General features: G+C 42.3%; 3 protein-coding genes across 3 annotated transcripts in view; 1 reads left to right on the forward strand and 2 right to left on the reverse strand.

The window, feature by feature from the left end:
• Positions 1–20,245, reverse strand: part of LOC131669629 (prolyl 4-hydroxylase subunit alpha-1) — a 181,751-nt gene that overhangs the window by 125,843 nt on the left and 35,663 nt on the right. The window lies entirely within an intron of this gene.
• LOC131669623 (von Hippel-Lindau tumor suppressor homolog) lies at positions 8,454–9,067 on the reverse strand. The gene is made up of 2 exons (XM_058944626.1): positions 8,832–9,067; positions 8,454–8,730 (listed from the first exon to the last, which is right to left on the reverse strand). Exons 1-2 carry the CDS (start codon positions 9,065–9,067, stop codon positions 8,454–8,456), a joined length of 513 nt encoding a protein of 170 aa, XP_058800609.1.
• Positions 18,234–19,878, forward strand: LOC131669624 (trypsin-4-like). Its single transcript, XM_058944627.1, has 7 exons — positions 18,234–18,288; positions 18,398–18,447; positions 18,518–18,618; positions 18,678–18,825; positions 18,906–19,016; positions 19,083–19,233; positions 19,868–19,878. Exons 1-7 carry the CDS (start codon positions 18,234–18,236, stop codon positions 19,876–19,878), a joined length of 627 nt encoding a protein of 208 aa, XP_058800610.1.

The raw sequence follows: 20,245 nt of genomic DNA on the forward strand, positions 1-20,245 counted from the left end.
CCTCGCCTACGACCCGGTTAATTAACTTATTTCTGTGTCTGTCGCGCAGAACCAGGCAGGCTTCTTCTCCCTGCCACTTCGTTGCTGAACTTCACCGAGAAGGAGTTTCGAAACTACTCTTTCGCTCCGCGCTCCGTGAGGCACAAGGCCTTTTCGACTGACTCTCGTTCTCTGGCTTCTCTCGCGATGTGTCTCCGAAACGGCACGTGTCTTTCAGCAATTTTCGCTCTAGTTCGTACGACGCCAGACTACTGCGTATGAAGGGAAGCTTGATTATGGCTTTTACTTTTTCCGCGGCGCGGTGCGCGCCGGATGAAAAAAAGTTTCTTTTTTTTTTTCCTTTTTATTTTTTTGAACCCACTGGACATACTTTTCTTCGACTTTATCCGACACACTCGTGCGAGCTTTATCGCTGCCAATTCCAAGCTAATGCTCGAGACGGCAGAATGTAGCTTTTTCAGTTATAAATTATCGCATCTATGCCTCAACCTCTTTCCTTCGAGTATGATATAGACGACACTCAGACGAAAGGAGAAAAAAAAAATCACGCATTCCAAATCGTTTGGCAGCACTCAAAGAGCCCGATAAATTTGCTTGGGTGTGTAAAAGTTTCATAGCCAAGCGAGAGGCGACGAAATTTTGCGCACACTACACGCAGACGCACCGCTATGGAGGCCATTCTTCGTTGAAAATGTGCGCCATTGAAAATTTAACGGGGGCATCGACGCGAGCCTCTAATGTCTTCCACGCTGGCTCCCTTAATCAGATTCACTAGTCGATACGTCAAGACGTCTGTCTGTCTTTCGCTCCTCTCGTCACGTAAACGTTGTTTGGACTACGTTAATTTTACATGCGTAGACGTTGGCTGCATTTTAAAGGCAGAAAGGGATGAGAATGCCTTCGGGGGCTCTCGCGAAAGGATAGAGAGAGAAAAGAACGCGAGATTTTACTTTATTTTTTTTTTTGCAGGGCCGCAGGCTTCCATTGCGCGTAGCTGGCAGACGGAAAATTGCGTTTGGTTTGCGAATAAAAGCAGTTAGTCGCACAGTTCTTATTGTTACGGGCAGGAAAATGGAAATTGAGCTTTGCGTCGATTTTGGATTTGACGCTAATGAATAATTCCCACGGAATATTCTAAGCTTTGAAAATAGAATATTCGATTGTCAGAGTTGTTCAGTATCATGGATTGTCTTACTGAGATTAATTAAATCTCGTAATTTACTAAATTAATCAAGAACACGTTGTAAAAACACACTTTAGGCAAGGAATCGGCGCATTTTCCAACAATAAATAATTGAAGTACACGTGGGCTAACTAAAAGTATATTCCGACCGCAAAACCTCTCAACTTTACAATTTCTGCCCTTATTAATCGCAAGTACCACTGGAAAAAAATTCTCTTGCAGCACAAGAAGAAAAAAAAAAGAACTCACTTTCTCGCTGGAAAATGTGCAAGTAGTTAATTACAGCACAAGAACAGTGTGTCGAATCGACTTTCACAAAAAGTCACTCATCAGAGACAAAAGGGACATAACCCGTTAAAAATATTAGCTTAGCTCAGCGCGATTCTAAGGATCCTTATTTATTGGATTAAAGCGAGAATATTCTCGCGCCTATAGTTCACTTCGTTATCGCGCAGCTGTGTTTCGTCGTAGACTTTCCACATTTTTTGCGACGACGAAGAGAGAGAGAGAGGGAAAGAGAGAGAGAGAGAGAGAGAGAGAGGAGGGTTCGAGAGGCACTGGCGCGTGAATTGCTCCGCTGCTGCAGCATCGGCAAAAGTGTCTGGCGCGCTCTCTCTCTCTCTCTCGCACTCTTTTGGAAGTAAACCAGTTAATTGAAAGATCCGCTGCCGTTGATGTATATATGTACCTGTATTGGAAAAGTTATGTGCGTCGAGAGTGGAAAATCGGAAATTTTTATGAAATTAACTTACGGTGAATTTTTACCTATAAATTTTGGCAATAAAAACCTTTGATTTTTGTTTCACATAGAAAATTGACGTAAAAATGATCGATGTTCATTGAACAATATATTAAAAAAGAAATCCTCTATAGTAAGAAATCCGTGGCTATAAGTATTATTACGCAGGTAATGATACAGCCATACATAACAACTCCGACAAGGTATATAAAGAAAAGCGCAGCAGCAGCAGCATCCGCGTGCATTACTCTTCATTGCACTCTGCTCCTCTCTCTCTCTCGGCGTTCAGCTGGTTGCTTTCAAAGGTCGCATATCCCAAGCCATATATAGCCGATTGTTCGCTTGCACTTAGGTGTGCCGGCGACGTGAGCTGTTTAGATAAATAATTTACGCGCAGCGTTTGTTATAAGCGCATACGCTTGTACTCTGCGCAATAATTGTCTGCTTGGCGAGCTTTTTTTTTCTTTTTTTTGTTAACGATAAGCGCCGTTATCGTTACGTAAACGATATGATTGGTTTTCAAGAACGCGCGAAAACGAGAGGTGCGATTCCGTGAATTCGTTGCCATTACGAAACGCAAGTTCGAATTGAACTCACGTTTCCTTGTGCGTGAGCCAGGCGAGAGATCCGATGGCGATTTCACACTCTCGGCGACGTTCCAGGCGCAACCGAAGGATCTGCGAAGTGAAAAAACAGTGCGATCGGGACGAACGCCGTCCTTAGTTGCTCGTCGCCGTCGCAACTTTTCCCCTGTCGTCCGTCACGCTTGAGCAAGCATAACGAGAGCGCGTCGCGGGACTCATTCAATTATCGCACCGCGAGGGCCGAAAGAAGTCTAAAGTTTTCCTCCCACACCCATCCACCCGTACAGCCATTAATTCGATCTCACGGTCTAACGCGAAAACTTTTCATGGCAAAACAGCCAATCTCTAACCGATCTCCCCTGCAAACGCCTGGTTCTCGCTCTATCTCTCTCCCTCTCTTTTTTTATGCCACGTACAGCTTCTCCATTTTGCGAAAAGCCTCGCTAATTAAAAGCTGCACACGCTAAAAAAAGAATGCTCATCGCAATGCTCGTACATCTGCAGGATGCGGGTTGGTAAGATTTATTATGGCTGCCGCGGTTGCCACACGTCGATTCGATTCAAATGCTTTCTTTTTTCCCGCTGCTTCGTTGGCCGCATAAAGAATTAGCTCGTCGCAAGCTTCGCAGGTAAATATTGGTCGGCACAATAGTTTTTCCTCTCGAAAACAAGGCTGTATAATACGGCGGTGCATTAATTATGAAAAAAAATCGGCGTCGGATCCGACGAGTAGATTGTTTGTGCGCTCGGCGGCGAGAAAGGGGGAGGGGGGTATTAAAATATCCCTTGGAGCGTTATTTACTTCTGCTCGAAAAAAAAAGGTGGAAAAGCCGGTTGATCGTTCTGGAGAGCTCTCGTCGTGGAGCTCGACGAAGCCTCATAGAACGCAAATGACGGAGAAGTTCTCCATAGATATATCCGTCAGAGGTGGATACTTTCTCGTTCTCCATCAGACATAAAGTCGACGAGACTCGTAAACTGGTCTAAGCGCAGTCGGTTATACCGTGTTGGCCGATGATCGCGTGGAAGGGAGCGGGGGATAGAGGATCGAGTTAATAACTTCTTAATGCTACTTGAGATACGGGCTGCAGACGCGCGGATTTACGAGGCTGCACTTATTATATGATCGCGCGGCGCCGAGATAGGACTTGCCGTCAAGCGCGCGCGACTGCCGAGCGATATGCGCGCGCTGCTCCTCTGTAATGCGCTTTTTAATTGGTAAGTTTCACGCCTCGCGACGATATCCCGATATCGGCCCTGGCTGGCAAGTAGATTGCGCGTGGCTGCGAGATTTCGGCGAACGCTCGAGGGAATTCGACGTTCGCTTCGTCCTTGACAATAAATAAGCCAGTTTTCACGTACATGCGATTTTCGCGCCCCTCCTCCTCCCACTTAAGGAAAAAAAAATACACGGCTGCATTTCCATTTTGGCTCGTAGCGCGCCATCGCCGATAAAATGTGCGCATCAAGCGGAGCAATGTCGCGGGCGTCGCGCAGCAGGCGAACGCGCGACGAGATAGTCGGTGATATATTTCGGCGCAGTAGCAAGCGACATATAAAAAGCCTCGGCGCGCATATGAAACGCGCAAAGAGGATCAGAGGGTGGCGATGGCGGTCGTCGTCGATGCGGCGAGCGCCGCGACAATAATTCCGAGATAGCGCGGGGCGAAGACGCGCGCTTCTCTCTGCGTATTGGCCGCGCGCGTTCTCGTTTACGAGGCGCAACGGTAAATCCACGCGCGGCGCGCGGACAAAGGCGATACGTCTGGGCGGGACGGAAGCCCGAGCGCGAAGCCAAGATGTTTTCCAGCAGGACGCGGTGATTAACGTTGATGAAACTGCGCGATGGACGGCGGTGCGCAGCCGAGCTCCCACTGTCCACCGATGATTTGTCGTTACCGCTGTCGCCGTTACGCCGAGGATGAACGGCTTTTACTTTTAGCGAGCGTCCGTCGCGCTTTCGGCAAGTAATTATTACGCGCGGCGCCTATTCCCGAAATATCGGGAACGCGAGGGGGAAGGAAATGATGTTATAATGGAAATAATAATAATAATGCGACGGGGGGAGAAATCCTTTTGCAACTGTATACCGAACCGTGTATGTTTAATTCTCGCTGCACTTGCCAATTAGCTCGTAACCTGATGAGAGAGGTCGAAGAGAAACAAAAAGCCGGCTGGCATGAATGCAAACAGCGCTATGCAACGGAACGAAAAAATGAAGTGAAAATTACCCATGGAGAATCGCGCGTTACAGGCCGCATACAAGAGAAGCTCATTAATGCCACTACCGAACGTTAGACAGCCTTTTCACTTGCATAAGCTCTTTTCTCTCTCCCTTCCTCTCTCTCTCTCTCTCTCTCTCTCTCTCTCTCTCTCTCACTCTCTCTCTCTGTGTCGACGAACGAACGAATGCGGAAAAAAAGAGAAGAGACCTTTTCACGCATACATGAATTTCGATGTACAATCGTCGGCGATTGCATCGCGAGAAGCTTTCGAATATATACATAACCGCAAAAAGAAAAACTTTACGTCCATGTATCAAATATTTCCGGGTTATGCGGTTGTAAATCACGACGGTGAGACGTTTTTCCAAACACCTAGATTTGTTTCCGAGAAATCCGTCGAGTCAGTCAAAGGTGAAAGTTCGTTATCGAAGCACTTAGAACTAATTAGCCTACGCGCGCCTAATTGAAAGTACTGAGAAATAATAAATATTTTACGCACTTATATACACGCGGAGAGGGACCAAGTTGTTGAAATGTTGCCGTAGTTGCACCTGGAATTGAATCACACAAGTCCCACTAGGAAGTTGAGAGAGCTGAAAATTAATACTAATTACCGAGGGCTGAGCGCCAGTTTCTCTACGGAGCTGCAAGCCTCATTTCAATGACCTATAAAATTAGCAAAGATTTCAAAGCTTCGTTGGATTTTGGTTTAACTACAACCATAGTGTTTTCACGAACTTCCCGTTTCGAGATTAATTATACGCGCGTTTATTCATTCGTTTATACACTGATGATTTTCATAGCCACGCTTACAGTTCATTTGTTATATAAAATTCAAGCAAACTATCGCATTTCCTAATCAGTGTAATTAATTTCTATAGATTATTCGAACAGACAGTATACAATATCGACTTTTCCTTTGGAAAGGACGAAAATAATCCCGGTGTCATTCAATATGAATCAATATTTAGGAATAAAGCAATTATTCATTGGATATTTAATTAATTTTATTCAATTATTGTGCGTTATAAAATACTTTACGAGCTACTTTAATTAATAAATGAGAAAAACTTGCTTGCAATTACAAAATTACAAACCGCACATCATATAAGCACATAGCCGAGCTATATTTTGCCTTAGAAAAAAAAATATTCAAAATAACTCGGCGATTCGTGTAAAATAGCGCACCGAAAAAGACGTCAAACAATTCAGCAAATAGCGCGTAATTGCACCTGAGGAAAAAAAAGAGGAAAAAAAAAAAAAAAAAGAACCCGAGGGGGGCTCCTAGTCTGGCAGACCAAGAAAAAAAGAAAGAAAAGGGAAAAGACGGTAGAGAAATGTACGCGACTCGGCTCGCGCGCGGACCCGCGCATTGATTTGCCGCGTGAAACTCGATAAGAACTTGCCTTGGTGAAAAGTGCCTCTCTCTCTCTCTCTCTCTCTCTCTCTCTCTCGACGGCTGCAAATCCAGCGAGAAGTTCTACCGGAAAGAGGAAGTTTGGCCAGTCAAAGCACGCGAGACTTTTGTTTCGTTTCGTCGTGGGTAAAGGAATGGGGAGGGGAACTTGTTGTCGACACCGTGTTGGTTTTTCTTTCCTCTCTCAAAGGATCTTTATTTTCTTTTAGGAGAATTCTTGGGAGGTTATCCACTTTACAGTATGCTTCTCTTCTCTCTCTCTCTCTCGCTTTTTTGTTGCGCATCTTATACTCCTAATGCGCCTCTTATCGCTTAATTCCGGCGCGACGCCGACGTCGTTTAACTATAGCAGGCAGACTTTTTCTCTTCTGTAATTGCATAGTCTTACATTCGTTACCGAATTTCGTTTTACCTCTTTTTTTTTAGTACATATACATGAGTTTAGAGGCGTTTAAATGTCTGCACTATAGTCGCTTGTGTTTACAGTAGATTTAACGTTATCCATTTATTTTTTAAACAAAAGCAAATGGCTGATGAGGTAACTTACAGATTATTTTATTCGACGTTATTTTCACTTTCATAGTTTGTTTTTACAATGAACGAAAAGAGAGTTAAAAACTACACTTGAGTAAAAGTTGTCTAAACTAAACTTTCAAAAGCAACAACAAATTCCTTTGTTATGAATATTATATTTCCTATTTCTCACAAAATGTTGGAGAAAAAAATAGCCATCATTTATTTCTTTAATTTATTCAATAATCTAATTAATAAACTTGCTTCGATATCTTCTTTTTTCATGCACGATCTAGTGTAGATTTTGAAACATATAAAAAACAACTAAACTACCGACTAAACTAACGTTTATTAAAAATTACAAACAAACGGAAACTTAAATAACTATTCTTTTCGAAGGACCTTACTATACTTCTTTATTTTATTTTTTATTTTGTATTTTGTGCCAGGTTTGTATGTAAACAATTTATATATCCCTTAACCTAAATAATAGTGATCTTTCATGTCACTTGATACATAATTTGTACTGTAATTACACTAGAGAATTGCTGTAATAAAATGTGCTATAGTTGCATCAAAATTTACTACAAAACATAGTAATCGTAGGATATACTCGAGTCATTATAAAATTTATCAAACTTTTATTAATTTCCACCATGGAGAAAACAATTTTTATATAACGATATTGAAATATTCATTATAAAATACATAAAATATTATGTTATACAATAATTATTGCAATAATGTATGTAAGAAGAGATGTTAAAATATCTAGTACAAATTATTATTTTTACAATAACAACAAAAATTACTGTAGTCGGTTTAAAGCTCTATTTCTAATTTGATAATCTGCAAGTATCACGCACAGATGGCAGTTCGGTTCTCGTAAGTGGCAGAATAAATATTTAATAAGATATAAAAAAATATCAGTCAGGATTATGCACGTAAAAATGCGTACGGTTTAGAGGTGTAATGGGTCAACTTGCGAACTAATAAAATAATATACGTGCATATAAATTATAACGATAATGTGTCGACGAACTGGACAGGCCCTAGTCCGAAGAATTTCAAATTTTACGTGATCTTCGAAAACAATTCGAATCAATATAACATTTTAATTTAATAATGAAAATTGCTATGAAAAATTTACCAAGCTAATGTCCTGTTATGATAATGGGTTCTAATAAATTTACTATTTTGAATAGTACTTATTCCTACAATCAAAATATATTCCACGTTTACTATGTTTTGTAACAATTTTATAATGTCAATTGTCTCAGTATACCATTACTTCAGATGGGTCATGTGCGCTTGTACGAAATGGATATTATACACTAAAGTATTTCAGAAACTATGCATTATTGTCAAAGTCTAAACAATTTCGTAGCACGAATAACAATATATAACAAATTTTAATTTGTTCCTTGATTACACGATCGAACGAAACTTAGTCGAACGATTAACGAACATGAACTAGCTTTTATGAACAAAGTTTTCCTTAAAACGAAGAAGCACTGCGATTGAGGGTTGAATCATCCAACTTGATTAATGAATAGACAAAGAAGCGGTCGGCAATTATAAGCCAGTGGACAGACGATTGGCTAAAAACGACGGAAGAGCGCAAAGAAATGATTGCAACGAAGTAAGGCGGCAACGATTTTAGTCATGAAATCCGAACAACTACAACTGTCAAATCGGTAATGCCCGTGAAAGTAAATAGACGCGACAAGCTGAGCCGAGAGTCGCGCTAGCGCAAGACTATGACCTCGCTCATGAAGAATCGCAGCGTAGATCACGCGGAGGATTTCTCGGGCGCGGGTTTCCTGGGCTCCATGGTGGCCAGCTCGTCCCGCAAAGTCTTTGGTATCTCCAGCAGCTGCGCGTGTTCATCGTAGCGCAGTCGACGCTTGATCGCTCGCAGGGCCAGCTCGCGAAGCGAGTACATGGGCAGACTGATGTAGACGACGGTGCGCTCGATTCTCCTGGCCGGCAGGTCCTGCTGGCGCAGACCGCGGTAACGCTCGAACCACGCTTCCGGGAAATACACGGGCTGGCCGTTGCCCAGCAGCCTGCGCACACAAACGAATCGCGAATTACGCAAATCTCTCGTCCGTGCTCTCATCGGCGGACAGGCACGGCGCAATTATGACAACAATGATCGATTTCATACCTATCTTTGGTCTCTTCTTCCACGAAAATCCATGGGTGCGTCACGAAGGTATTGATGTCGATGTAATCCTGACAGCCGAGCACTTTGTATGCGACCTCTTTGCCCGCGTAGTCGATCCAATAGACGTTCACGTTGTAGCTGGTCATGTTGATGAATTTCACGAAGGAGCTTTGCCGATTGTGAATCGATCGCAGTTCTGGAAGTTGTTCGCGGTTTTCCTGCTGCTCTTCCTCCATTGCGACATGCGCTTTTTCGAACAAGTTTACTATCCGCTATCGCACTGCGAAACAATTTGGTTATACGCGATGCTGAGGTAGGAAGTCACGGCTGGACTAAAATCAAAAGAAAACAAACAAAACGATAGACTGGCTGGCAAATGCTGCAGCCGCCACTGAAGGCAGCTTGCTCATTTTTATGGGCGATTGATTTTCATTTCTTTTTCTTTTTTCGAGCAAAGCAGTTTCGTCAAGTGGATTACCCCGGGGGTATTCGCTTATTTATTTCTGGGGCAATGTCGACTTATTTCAATTAGTTTTGCAAGCACTGTTTCCAATAGCAAACAAAACCAAAAAAAACAGACATTATCTCTCTCAAGTTCAATCGCCTGTGGCATGAAATAACTTTCGATCGAGAAAAATCGCTGGGTAAGTTTCCGTGTCACTCGAAGAGAAAAAGAACGAAGAGATCGAAACAGAAAAACACGAAGAGATATTGTTTCTGACGGTAGGGTGTAGAAGGTACTTATAGGGAAGTATTTTCCTGTCTGCTCGGTATCCTAAGACGCAAGCAGGGAAAAAAAGTGGACAACGGCGTGTCGGTGTTCAAGTATCAGTTTTCGCAAAGTCGGCTGCTTCTCTCTCTCTCTCTCTCTCTCTCTAGACTGAAATTGGGTTCCGCCGAGCATGACCGGCAAATGGAAGTTGTCAAGATCCACGCGACTCGCTACTTTAGCAGTCCGAAAAACTTTCTCCCGATGTATGTTCGAAAAGCCTGTTACGTGTGTTTCGATCCGCTAGAGGCTAAACTTGTTTTTGTAGCTTACTCTCGTGGCGAAAGTATCGATGTGCGTTTGCGTAAGAACTTTGTTTTTCTACCGCCGTCCCGACGGATAGATTTTCTTTTCTCATTACGGCCCTCCTATTAAATCATAGCACCGCCGCATCGATACGCGCGCGCGCTTTTAGTGAATTTCGGACAAAAGGAACGCTGACACGCGCGTCCGAGAGAGCCGCCGGCGAAAAGAAGACGGAGATATAATTTCCGGGATGCGAGCGCGCGAGTAGCCGTGGCGCAACCTCGGCTAGAGTCCTCGTCGTCGCCGATCAATTATCAATAGTCTCTGGCCCGCCGCAACGGTTGCCTCTTACGTCGCGAGAAACGATTGTTGCCAAGCAGCGGCCACGACGTGACGGCGATGCCTATGACGCGACGCGATTGGATTAACGTACCTACTCGGCAAACGCAATGGCGCAACAATCACTCTCGAATTCAATTGAGCGAGGGGAAGAGAAAAAGAAAGCTTGATTGATAGCCCGACAGACGTAAAAAAGAAGAAGATTAATTCCGAGTAATTAGTCACGGAGAGAATCTTAATTTCGCTGGCTCGTACGCATTTGAAAGCCAATAAAGCGCAAAGGGGATTTAATTTCTCGAGTCAATAAGTAAGTACGATGGCACACTCAAAACTAAAAGTTTAGCTCACCTGCGTCGAGTACATCGATCGCCTCGTGGCATTGTACTCTCTCTCTCTCTCATTTACAAATCCAAGCGTTAATTCGATTTGCCGTGTCTCGAGAGGCCGTCGATAATTAACGGATAGCTCCGGATTAAATTGCATTGGCAGCACCAGCCGGTCACTGTAATTTGCCTCCGCTGTCTCTCTCTCAGAGGCTTACAGTAAGGAATGTACAACTGTGAAAAAGCTCCGATTGGCTGCAGGGACAGATGAAAGGGATGGACACGCAGACGAAAGGGCGAGAGAGAAATTTCGGGGCGTGGGTTAATCCCATACTCTCCGGCAGCGAATGCTCTCTTACGTTGAGGGGATGCGACGCTGTCCGACCCTCTAGTATTGCGTTAATAACTTTCTTAAGGGGAGGGGGTGGGGACAGACCTTACACGGATAAATTGCCCGATAATGCCTTTCAAAGCGAAACGGTGAGCTTACAGCGATAGTGCATTTGTCGCGTGTGTACGTTTCCGACGGGATTTACATTGTCATCCAGTTTCATTGCTTTCGTTCGTTTCATTCCTTTCTTCCGAATGTCAGCAGACATCCCCGAACGTCAGTGGACGATATTTCGCGCAATCAAGTAATTTACCGACTGCAGCTGTTCCCACTGAATCACTCTCCAAACGAGTAGCGGAGAGTTTTCCACCCTTGGCGATAATGCTCGAGATGTCGGCCAAAGCCGAGGAGCAAAGTTAGCAGCATTGGCCGAAAAACGCGCGAGACCGACATAATCGAACTTTAGCCGCGGACGTTTAGAAACTTTTCCACGGCCCCCTTCTTTCTGCTTTCTTCCGACCGCGCGCCCGCGCTCGCAGTAGACGCAAACACTTCGGGCTTTTTCGTAGCTCACAGCTCGCTTCTAATTGATTGCGCTTTGCGAGTTTCGCCGCGAACGATTCATTGCCCCGCGCGGGCTTCCTTTCTTGCGGGCAAAGGATTATCATTTTTTTTTTCCTACCGTCTTTCTGCCTGCGACGGCGATAGTACGAGAATTATTGAGGGAGAAAAATCAGGGTCGATTGTGCATTTCGTAACGGAGGGAGCGAAATTGAACGGTAATAAGAGAAGAGCGAAAGGGAATACTCAGCTTCCGCTCGAAACAATAGCTTCTTCAGAATTTTATGCGGAATATGAAAAGGGGGCTTCATTTTAACAGAAGAGTTTTCTGACTTCGTTAGAGTCGAAAAAAAAAATAATGAAGTTTTTTTTTTCTTTTTGTGTGAAACATCTCTGAGGATTTTCAAGTACACACGGACTCTAAAAGGTTGACACAAAAAGGGAATAGGACAAAAGCGGAAAAGGCAGTAAAGTAGCTATTATAAGTATTAAAGCGGAAGGAACAAAGGAAATAATAAAAAGTGTGGGCTAGGAGGAAATGCATTCAGGAAGGAGAAAGGGCGAGCGCAAAAAAAAGAAGATTAAAGCAAAGAGTGGGTGAAAAGCGAAAAATTTTTCCCGCGAACGTGCAGGAGAATCGTCGCCGTCGTCGTCGCCGTCGTCGTCGTCGGCTCGCAGAGAATAAAAAAAAAAAAAGATGACGAGGCGGAGGAGAGGAGAGGGCTAAAAGTCGGAATAAAAAGGTGGAGGCCGCGGAAGCAAGGGCATGGGAAACCACGTGACAAAGCGTAACGGCCGGCTTAAATCGGCCACCGTGACTCGGAAAAACAAAGCAAGTGTGCAGCGGAGAAAATGAGGAATTAAAAAACCCACGACGAGAAAAAGAGAAATGCGTTCTCTCCGCTTGGTACGGATAGTCTGAGAAAGGGGGAGGAAATTACCGGCTGTTATGACAGAGGGAGGGGGGGGTTAAGCGATTCGATTGATCGACGACGTGGTAACCAGAATAGAAACGAGTCGTGCATTCTCCTCGATCGACGGAGGGAGACGAGGAGGAAATACGTTACGACGAGGAAACAAAAAAAAAAAATGAAGCAGCAACAGCCCGTATATCCGACGAACGCGCAAGAGGGGGATAATCGTAATGCCTTTGGTACTATTTTATTTGCTCGCTCGCGACTGCGTGGGGAAAGTATACGACGATTGTTTGTTCAGCTGATTTTCCTTGTGCGACTGACGACGATTTGGGACTTTAAACGAAGTGTGCATCGAACGGGCGTTTGATCTTTAAGCCAGGTTCGACTGGTTGAATTATTCATCATTCTTTTAATAAAATAACCAAAACTGCAATGAAAAGCCCCGGTGATTATGTTGAATTGTTGCACGATCCGCGCAATCCACGAAAGTCAGCAACGGCACGGTTGTTTGAGAAAAATTTAGGAGCCACGCGTACATGAGAGGCAAGCGCCGCTATCGCCATTCATCATTGTATAATTGTGCTCGCGTGTTTAACAACGCTCAATAACGTAGGTACCATAGGCGGCCATAAGCGTGCAGCATATCAGTTTTTCAACGCGAATCTCCGTGGCGCCGAGATCTTTTACTCTTTCATTTAATTATTCACTTTGCAGCAACAGTGACGGGGTTAAAATTGCTTATTAATCGGCTCGACTTTTGTCCATGGCTATTTAATGGGAAATTCAACAAAAGAATTTCTCCGCACCCTTGTGAGCTGCGAGAGCTCTTGACGTAGATTCAATAAAACCCTGGCATTTGCGAAATGCAGCGATAGCAAACAAAACAAAAAGCAGTTCGCGTCGGGAGAGCGGAAAGATAAATTGAAAATAAATATGAAGCTCGAAAAAGAGTGGGAAAAGCGCGCGATACCCGTCAAGTGGCAGCAAGAGCGAGAGAAAAAAAAAATTGAATGTGCTCTCGCGTACGCGAGCGCGCGGCACTTTGCGGATGAGAGAAGATTAAACGGAATATAAATGGGAAGAAAGGGCCAGGCGCTCGCGGAATTACTTTACTCGCTCGCTCTCTCGCGGCGATCGCATTTCGCGAGGACGTCTTTTAATTGCGACATATACAGCGCGGCCGAGGCGTTAAAATTTTGCGCTGTAAAATGCTTTTTCATCAGTATGTAATTAGAGCTCGAAAAAGTGGACACCGAGTGGCTAATTCTACGTTTCACGAATGCATTACGAGGCGTTTCATCATTTATCTTTTGGCCGGAGCTTCGGAAAATGCAGATTTTAACCTTTCGATATTGAAAGCGCGAGGTGCGCATATGCTAAAGTGCGCTGCACGGCTTGGAAATGGATTTTTTTTTTTTTTTTTTTTTTTTCAACGGCAGCGACGGGAGACGGTCTGTCGAGGACAAAATAGCACGTGACCTTGGTATCCCGATGAAAATACTTGGCTCGCGAGGTTGCGTTTCATTAGAAAGGCAATCGTTGAACTCAATATTAATTGTCAAATAATCAGCTCTTATGCTTAGCGATTTGCATGTCGGCGCCGTAAGTAGGGCAACGTGTAATTGGGTCATTAATTGCAGCGCTGTCTGAAACATCGCAGCATGAAACATCGCAGCCCAGTATTTTCATCGACCAAGAAAAACAATGGTTCCTCGTAGCATCCAATTTGGTCTTAATTCGTCGACAAAGCAATATATTTCAAAGAGTAGCAGACGCACGGCCAACGAAAACTCACTTTTAATTGGAAACCCGAAGCAGTAAAAGACACATAGCTCTTAAGACAGAGTAATCGCGAAAGAGCAACGATGATGCATCGCTAAAGCAGCGAATGCCGTAATTACGGAACGAGAGACGGTGCGCCGTTGGCGACGCGCTCCTCGGAAGATGGAACAATCGTTTTCTTCGCGCAAAACAACAATACCCTCTCTCAAGCAGACACTATCAACAGTTTTCTTACTTTGCGTTGCCTTCAATTCGAGAAACAAACAAGCCCTAAACACGAGCAATGATAACTTTTAAACAATTCATTTCTCAAACCAATATGCCTCTTCGAATGGCGAAGCTTCTCTTTTTCTGTCGCAAAGCAAGCAGCATTTTTAATAAAAATAGAAATTTATTGTCTTCTTGCAAGAAAATCCAGTCTTGATTTGCGAGCACTTTCGCATTCTTCATTTTAGTAGTGCATGAATCTTGCATCTCGTTTTTATGTTTGCTTTGCACGGACCCTCGATGAACAATAAACAACCTTCGGAATTATCACTTTTGTCAAATATTCACTTTTCTTGTCCGCCGGCGGTTGCTTTAAAAAGGCAGCTCGCGAATGAGGAAATAGCACTAATTACGCGATTATTCAGCGTGGCTTGCTTAAATTTTTGCGCACGCGTTGAGGAGAGAAATTACGGGGTAATGTCCATTGAGGGCAGTTTATCTTGTGTCAAGAGTAGTCGGTATTCATTAGCGAAAGCTTGAATGATATTTTTTGCCTTTCCTACAGGTGCAGATGTTTTTGAGGTAATAAAATTACAATTTTCGAATGCTTACCACGTAAATATTGTGACTTCGTCGGAGATGTTCCGCAGTGAATAAGGTTTGCATTATAGCGCGCTAATTAACGTGAATCTCAACCGCGACGATGAAAGATAATCCAAATGGAAAATTGATATTTTTGCCTCGAAGTGCAATTACATTCAGCCAACAGATTATTTTGCGGTTTCCTCCTGATTGCACAGAATATCAATGGGATTGAGATAAGCGTTTCGATTTATCGTTGTACGCAGCGAAAATTGCACTTTATAAAATAACTGAGCCTTGCGAAAGTAATGTTAACGCATTTTATTGTATAGCTCGACCTTCATCGACTGAAAAATTTCACCGAGGAAAATTTCATCTCCCGACAATTTCCCCAGATAAATTGGATGTAAACGTTTTTTCGTATGCCAAGCGAAAGAGCTGCACAGCTCTCGTCCCTTCATAAATTTGCATGTTGGAAAAAGTGGCTCGCTGCCGTAGAGGGATGGGGCACAAGCATCAGCGACGGGTAGCTTTTAACAAGCGTATCGAGTCTCCGCGCGGTAGGAAGATCGTCTGTCTTGACTAGCTACGAGTCGCTCGAGGGCCCGTAACGCCGACTTCAAAGCGGCACGGTCGAGCTGACGATGATAATGCTGCGTCTCCTGGTCGCCGCCACCGGCGACTACTTCCTCGGGCGGCAGCGCGACACTAAGCTTCAAAGGATAAACAACGTTAACGCCTACCGCGTGTCGACTCGCGTCGGAGGTTTTGCTAATGTTAATTTGCTGATGGCGAGCGCGTGTGCCGCTCCTCTGGACGTTCAGCCGGCTCTTTTTACTTCGACTCACTTTCCGATCTCAGATTTTGCACGTATACTAAAGTATTTGCTTTCCCGCTGATATTCGCAGGTCGCGTTGTCTGCGCGTAGTTATACATTCTTGTTTGAAAAATTGAGTGTAACATCGGCATTGAATCAGATATTTTCCCTACGAGAGCGCTAAAATTTCGACGGCAAATATAGATAAGATTGTACTCGGAGTACGCGTAAACGTGGTTTTTCCGGTGCGATTTTGCCCAATGTGATAAAACGTTATCAAGATTTTGCAACCACGCGCGCAGATAGATAATAGTAAAGTTTGACACGATTACGTCACAGCCTCAAATAACAATACCTTTCTTTGGTTTTGATCATCAACGAAAACCCAGAATGCTTATCTGTTTGTTCGAAAGGTGTATCGCAATCCACCTGTGCGTGTCGTAATATTTACTTGTAGAAGTGAGTAGCTGAGTATTATATAGATGAAATATTCATTGCCAAACTAATTAACGTTGGATCGCGGTCGAGCGGGCAAGGAAAGCCTCGTGATTTATTCTCCGTAATAAAACCACAATTGAATTCAAAGGGCACTACAAGTACTGCAGGTAAGACAATGTGTTTCTCAGTGGCACCCCGTGCAGCTGGTGAATTTCGTTAACCAGTCAGGGGCAGGCAGAGAGAGAGAGGGAGAAAGAACGGTAGAGTCACATTATAGTCCCGCGCGCGTGCACATTAGTCTTTTTCACTTATTTATTTCGGCGGGAGGCGTAGACCATTAAGCGATGCATTCTCTTTGAGCATCACGCCGTCGCAACGGAAAGCGAGTTTGGACTTCTTTTCCGAACTTGACTCGGATTTTCTTCTTTTTACGTCTCTCTTATACCCGCGAAGCACTAAAGTACACGCGACTTGGACTTTGACTGCTCGAGGATGGAAGTCTCTCTCCTGCAGTGTGCGAGCCGATTTGGTCTGAAATGAGCTTTGCTCGGGAGCTTTGCCTTTTTCCGTTTTCTTCCCCCCTTTACTCGTGGTTTTTTTTCCTCTACTTCAGTCGCTCATCTTCCTCGAGAGCCACAGGTATTAAGGGGCAAAAAGAAAGTTTGAAAACACAAATTGAAAATAATTCGCTATTTTTTTACTAATCATTTGTCGCTAATGATTGTCGTCGTCGCAAAGAGCATTCGATTATTTTGAAATATTTATTCGAAGCTAAAATTCACGGAAACCTTTAATAATACAATCTTACTATTCTGTCGGTGCTCCTAGATACATCTGTTTAAATATAATTAAAGTTATTTGAAACATCGAAGTGTAAGCTGATTCCCGATATCCTCTTTACTATTTTCATATTTTCTTCATTAAAGAACTGTTATTTTATGAATTTTAACAAAATAAGTAACTTTGTTCGATTCTCGAAAGATCCTTCGTTACTCATCATCGGAGAACTTCCAATATTATCTAACCTACTTAACTCGGCGTTTAATTGAATATAGTACATCGGGTCACAGACTTTGAAATATAATTGTCACTTGTCTCTCCCGTTATCAGTACTTCGATAAAATTTTCTTTACGATATTTCAAATAGTGAAAATTTGATCAAGCAATCTGAAGGAGATCAACCCAACAAGATCGTCTCAACTGCGCACGTTAATTGATATAAGTTAAACCCGCGATCAAGCAACGCCAAGTCCGAAGTTATCTGGGTGCTCTCCATGGCTAACGAAACAAAAAGAAAAAAATACCAAACAGAAGTAGCCTCCAATTCTCCTTCTCTTCCTGCGGTCCTTTCTTTTGTGGTCTCATCCTTCTCGAAAAAGCTATCGACCGACCGAAATTGTGCTATTTTAACACGAGCGTGCACGCAAAACACGGGAAAACCGCAAAATTAATCCAACGCGTTTCTTTTCCTCCAAGCTCGTTTTCCACTTACAGAAACGATAATGCACCTACGTCAATGAGTTCTCCCATTTTCCGTCGTCGTTCGTTGCACCGCTCGACGAATATTCGCCGTCTCCCATCGTCGTTTGCTAATTTCATTGTCGTCGTGGTTTCTTGTTGCTCTTGAGATATGGAACGTAAGGTAGACTTAACCTCAGCCAGCTATATGTACAACGAGAAAGAAAAACACATCCACGTGTGAAAGTTTGACTGGCAAGGCGCGAGGATGCTTTCAGAGGTAATGACTTGGTTTTGTGCTGTGTGCCAAATGAACTGCAAGGCGCCAGTTAGTCTGCAGACGAGCCAGTTTGTCGACGCTTAGCGTTTCGAACTCTTGAGCCATCCGGAAATTTGTCATGTGTATAAAAACTCATTAATATTTTTTTTTTCTCATAGACATGTTATAATTGAACGACATGAATCTTATCATTTTCCTTATATATTGTCGACTCAAATCATGGAAGCAAACTGAATTTTTTTTTATTGGAACTTTTATCGATCAGTGAAATCCTATTTAACTGTTTTTTCTTAATCTTAATTTTTTTTCATTTACGACATATAGTTGCGGCAGATCGACTTCAGTCATCATAATGAAGCTTTCGTGTGTCTTACTTTTCATCGTCTGTGGAAATCAGTTATTGACCGGTAAGTCTAATGCTAAAATCTATATCGCGCAAGTGATACTTTACTTATAAAATGCTTTCTACTTATCGAAAATTTCAATCACCAATGTAATGTATTTGGCGTTACACAGATGCAATGCATGGAGGTGATATTGATTACATCGAGAAAGTGCCATATATGGTAAATTTTACACTCCCCAAAGGTTTACAACACGTTTCTAATGGTTAATTAAACGTAATATATATTTCAGGCTCAAGTATTTAGACTGTACAAGGGTGGATTAAAATCATTCTGCGGCGCTGCGATTCTTACCGGTCGTTGGCTAGTAACGGCAGCTCACTGCACAGCCCCGTGTGTAAGACATAACCATTAAATTAATAATCATTTCAAAGTAATATTACTTATTACAGCAAAGAAACTGTACTATCCACACAAGTGCGTGTTGGTACCAACTATACCTTGACAGGAGGTGAACTGTACAATATATCTAGAATAATCAACTATAAGCAGTATTATAATAGTGCAAATAGATGGAATGATGATATTAGTTTGATAAAGGTGAATTTAATATTTGATTAAATAAAGTCGTAGAATCGTATTACTAGAAATAAAATATTTCGGTTCTTTTCCACGTACAGTTGGAAGGATTAGTTAAATTTAACAATAATCGCCAACCGATATCCATATCGAGAGTACCACCGAAAGTTGGAGATGAAATTGTAATTGATGGATATGGGGATGATTATGACGTAAGCAAAATATTTTTCTTTCAATTTTACGTTATTTTTCGATTTTAACCTACATTCATAACGTAGGGTGTTTATGGAACATGCCTGAAAGTTGGTTATCAAAAGGTTATTAGTATAGATGAATGTCGGAAAGCGTTCAGCAGAACAGATAGGAAAAACATTGAAATAGACAACAGAGTTTTTTGCACGAATTCCACAACGTTGGACCTTTGCCCAGGTGACTCTGGCAGTCCAGGTGTAATAAACAACAAAGTAGTTGGGATTGCAGCTGACGGTTGCGAATCTCCTCTGCCTAATATTTACATCAATATAGCGTACTATTATAATTGGATTTACCAAACCATCGATTCAGGAAATATTATATTGCATTAATATTTGTATTTGTTTTTATCATTGTAATTACGTTGAGGCAAAAATAAAATTTTATAAAATTAATTTATAAAGCATCATAAGTAAAATTTTATTATGAGTTAAATTATACAGTGTCATGTTCTGAACCTTAGAGTCATAGTTTTATTTGATAATTTAGCATTTGTAGTTCTATCAAAATAATTGACTCGAATATAACTGAATCAAATTCGATTTCTTAAGTATTTAAACTTATAGAATATATTTTGTTCAATCGATTTGTGTAATTTAAAGATTAAATCTAGTCTTTATTTAATTTTTCTAATGTTTTAAAGTATTGTCCACTGTAGAGAACGTTATGACTCTAAGAGTTATAATGATTTACCATGTAAAGTTATGTTAATTAATATCTAACATAGCGATAAAAAAATATGCGTTAAGCGTTTATTTGACTTCAATAACACACGTAACAAATAAATATTTAATTTTGGTTTGTATTTTAGGACTACACTAAGCCATTCAATTAGAATACACTAGTACACATTCTCTCTGCATACGTGCTAGCACTCAAGAGAGAAACTTGACACAGTAAACTGACTGTAAACTTGAGTGATTAAATTCAAATTACAAGTGCAATAGTTCATAGATATAGATAAATAAGTACACGACCAACATGATCGACGTTCAAAAGCCTGAGCAAGCCTTTCCAGAAAAATAAACGAAAAAGAAACAACTTAGTAGAAATCAGCAAAAAACAAGAGAAATAGAAACAGCTTTATAGAAAAAAATTATTAAGAAAAGACAAACGAGTATTCGGGATTATTTGTCCGGTACATCAAATGCACCAGTTGAAACAGAAACCTCATTCATAGTATTAGATG

This window comes from Phymastichus coffea, unplaced genomic scaffold (assembly GCF_024137745.1).
Source record: "Phymastichus coffea isolate CEN01 unplaced genomic scaffold, Cenicafe_Pcof_1.1 PCOF00095, whole genome shotgun sequence".
Classification (NCBI taxonomy): Eukaryota; Metazoa; Arthropoda; class Insecta; order Hymenoptera; family Eulophidae; genus Phymastichus; species Phymastichus coffea.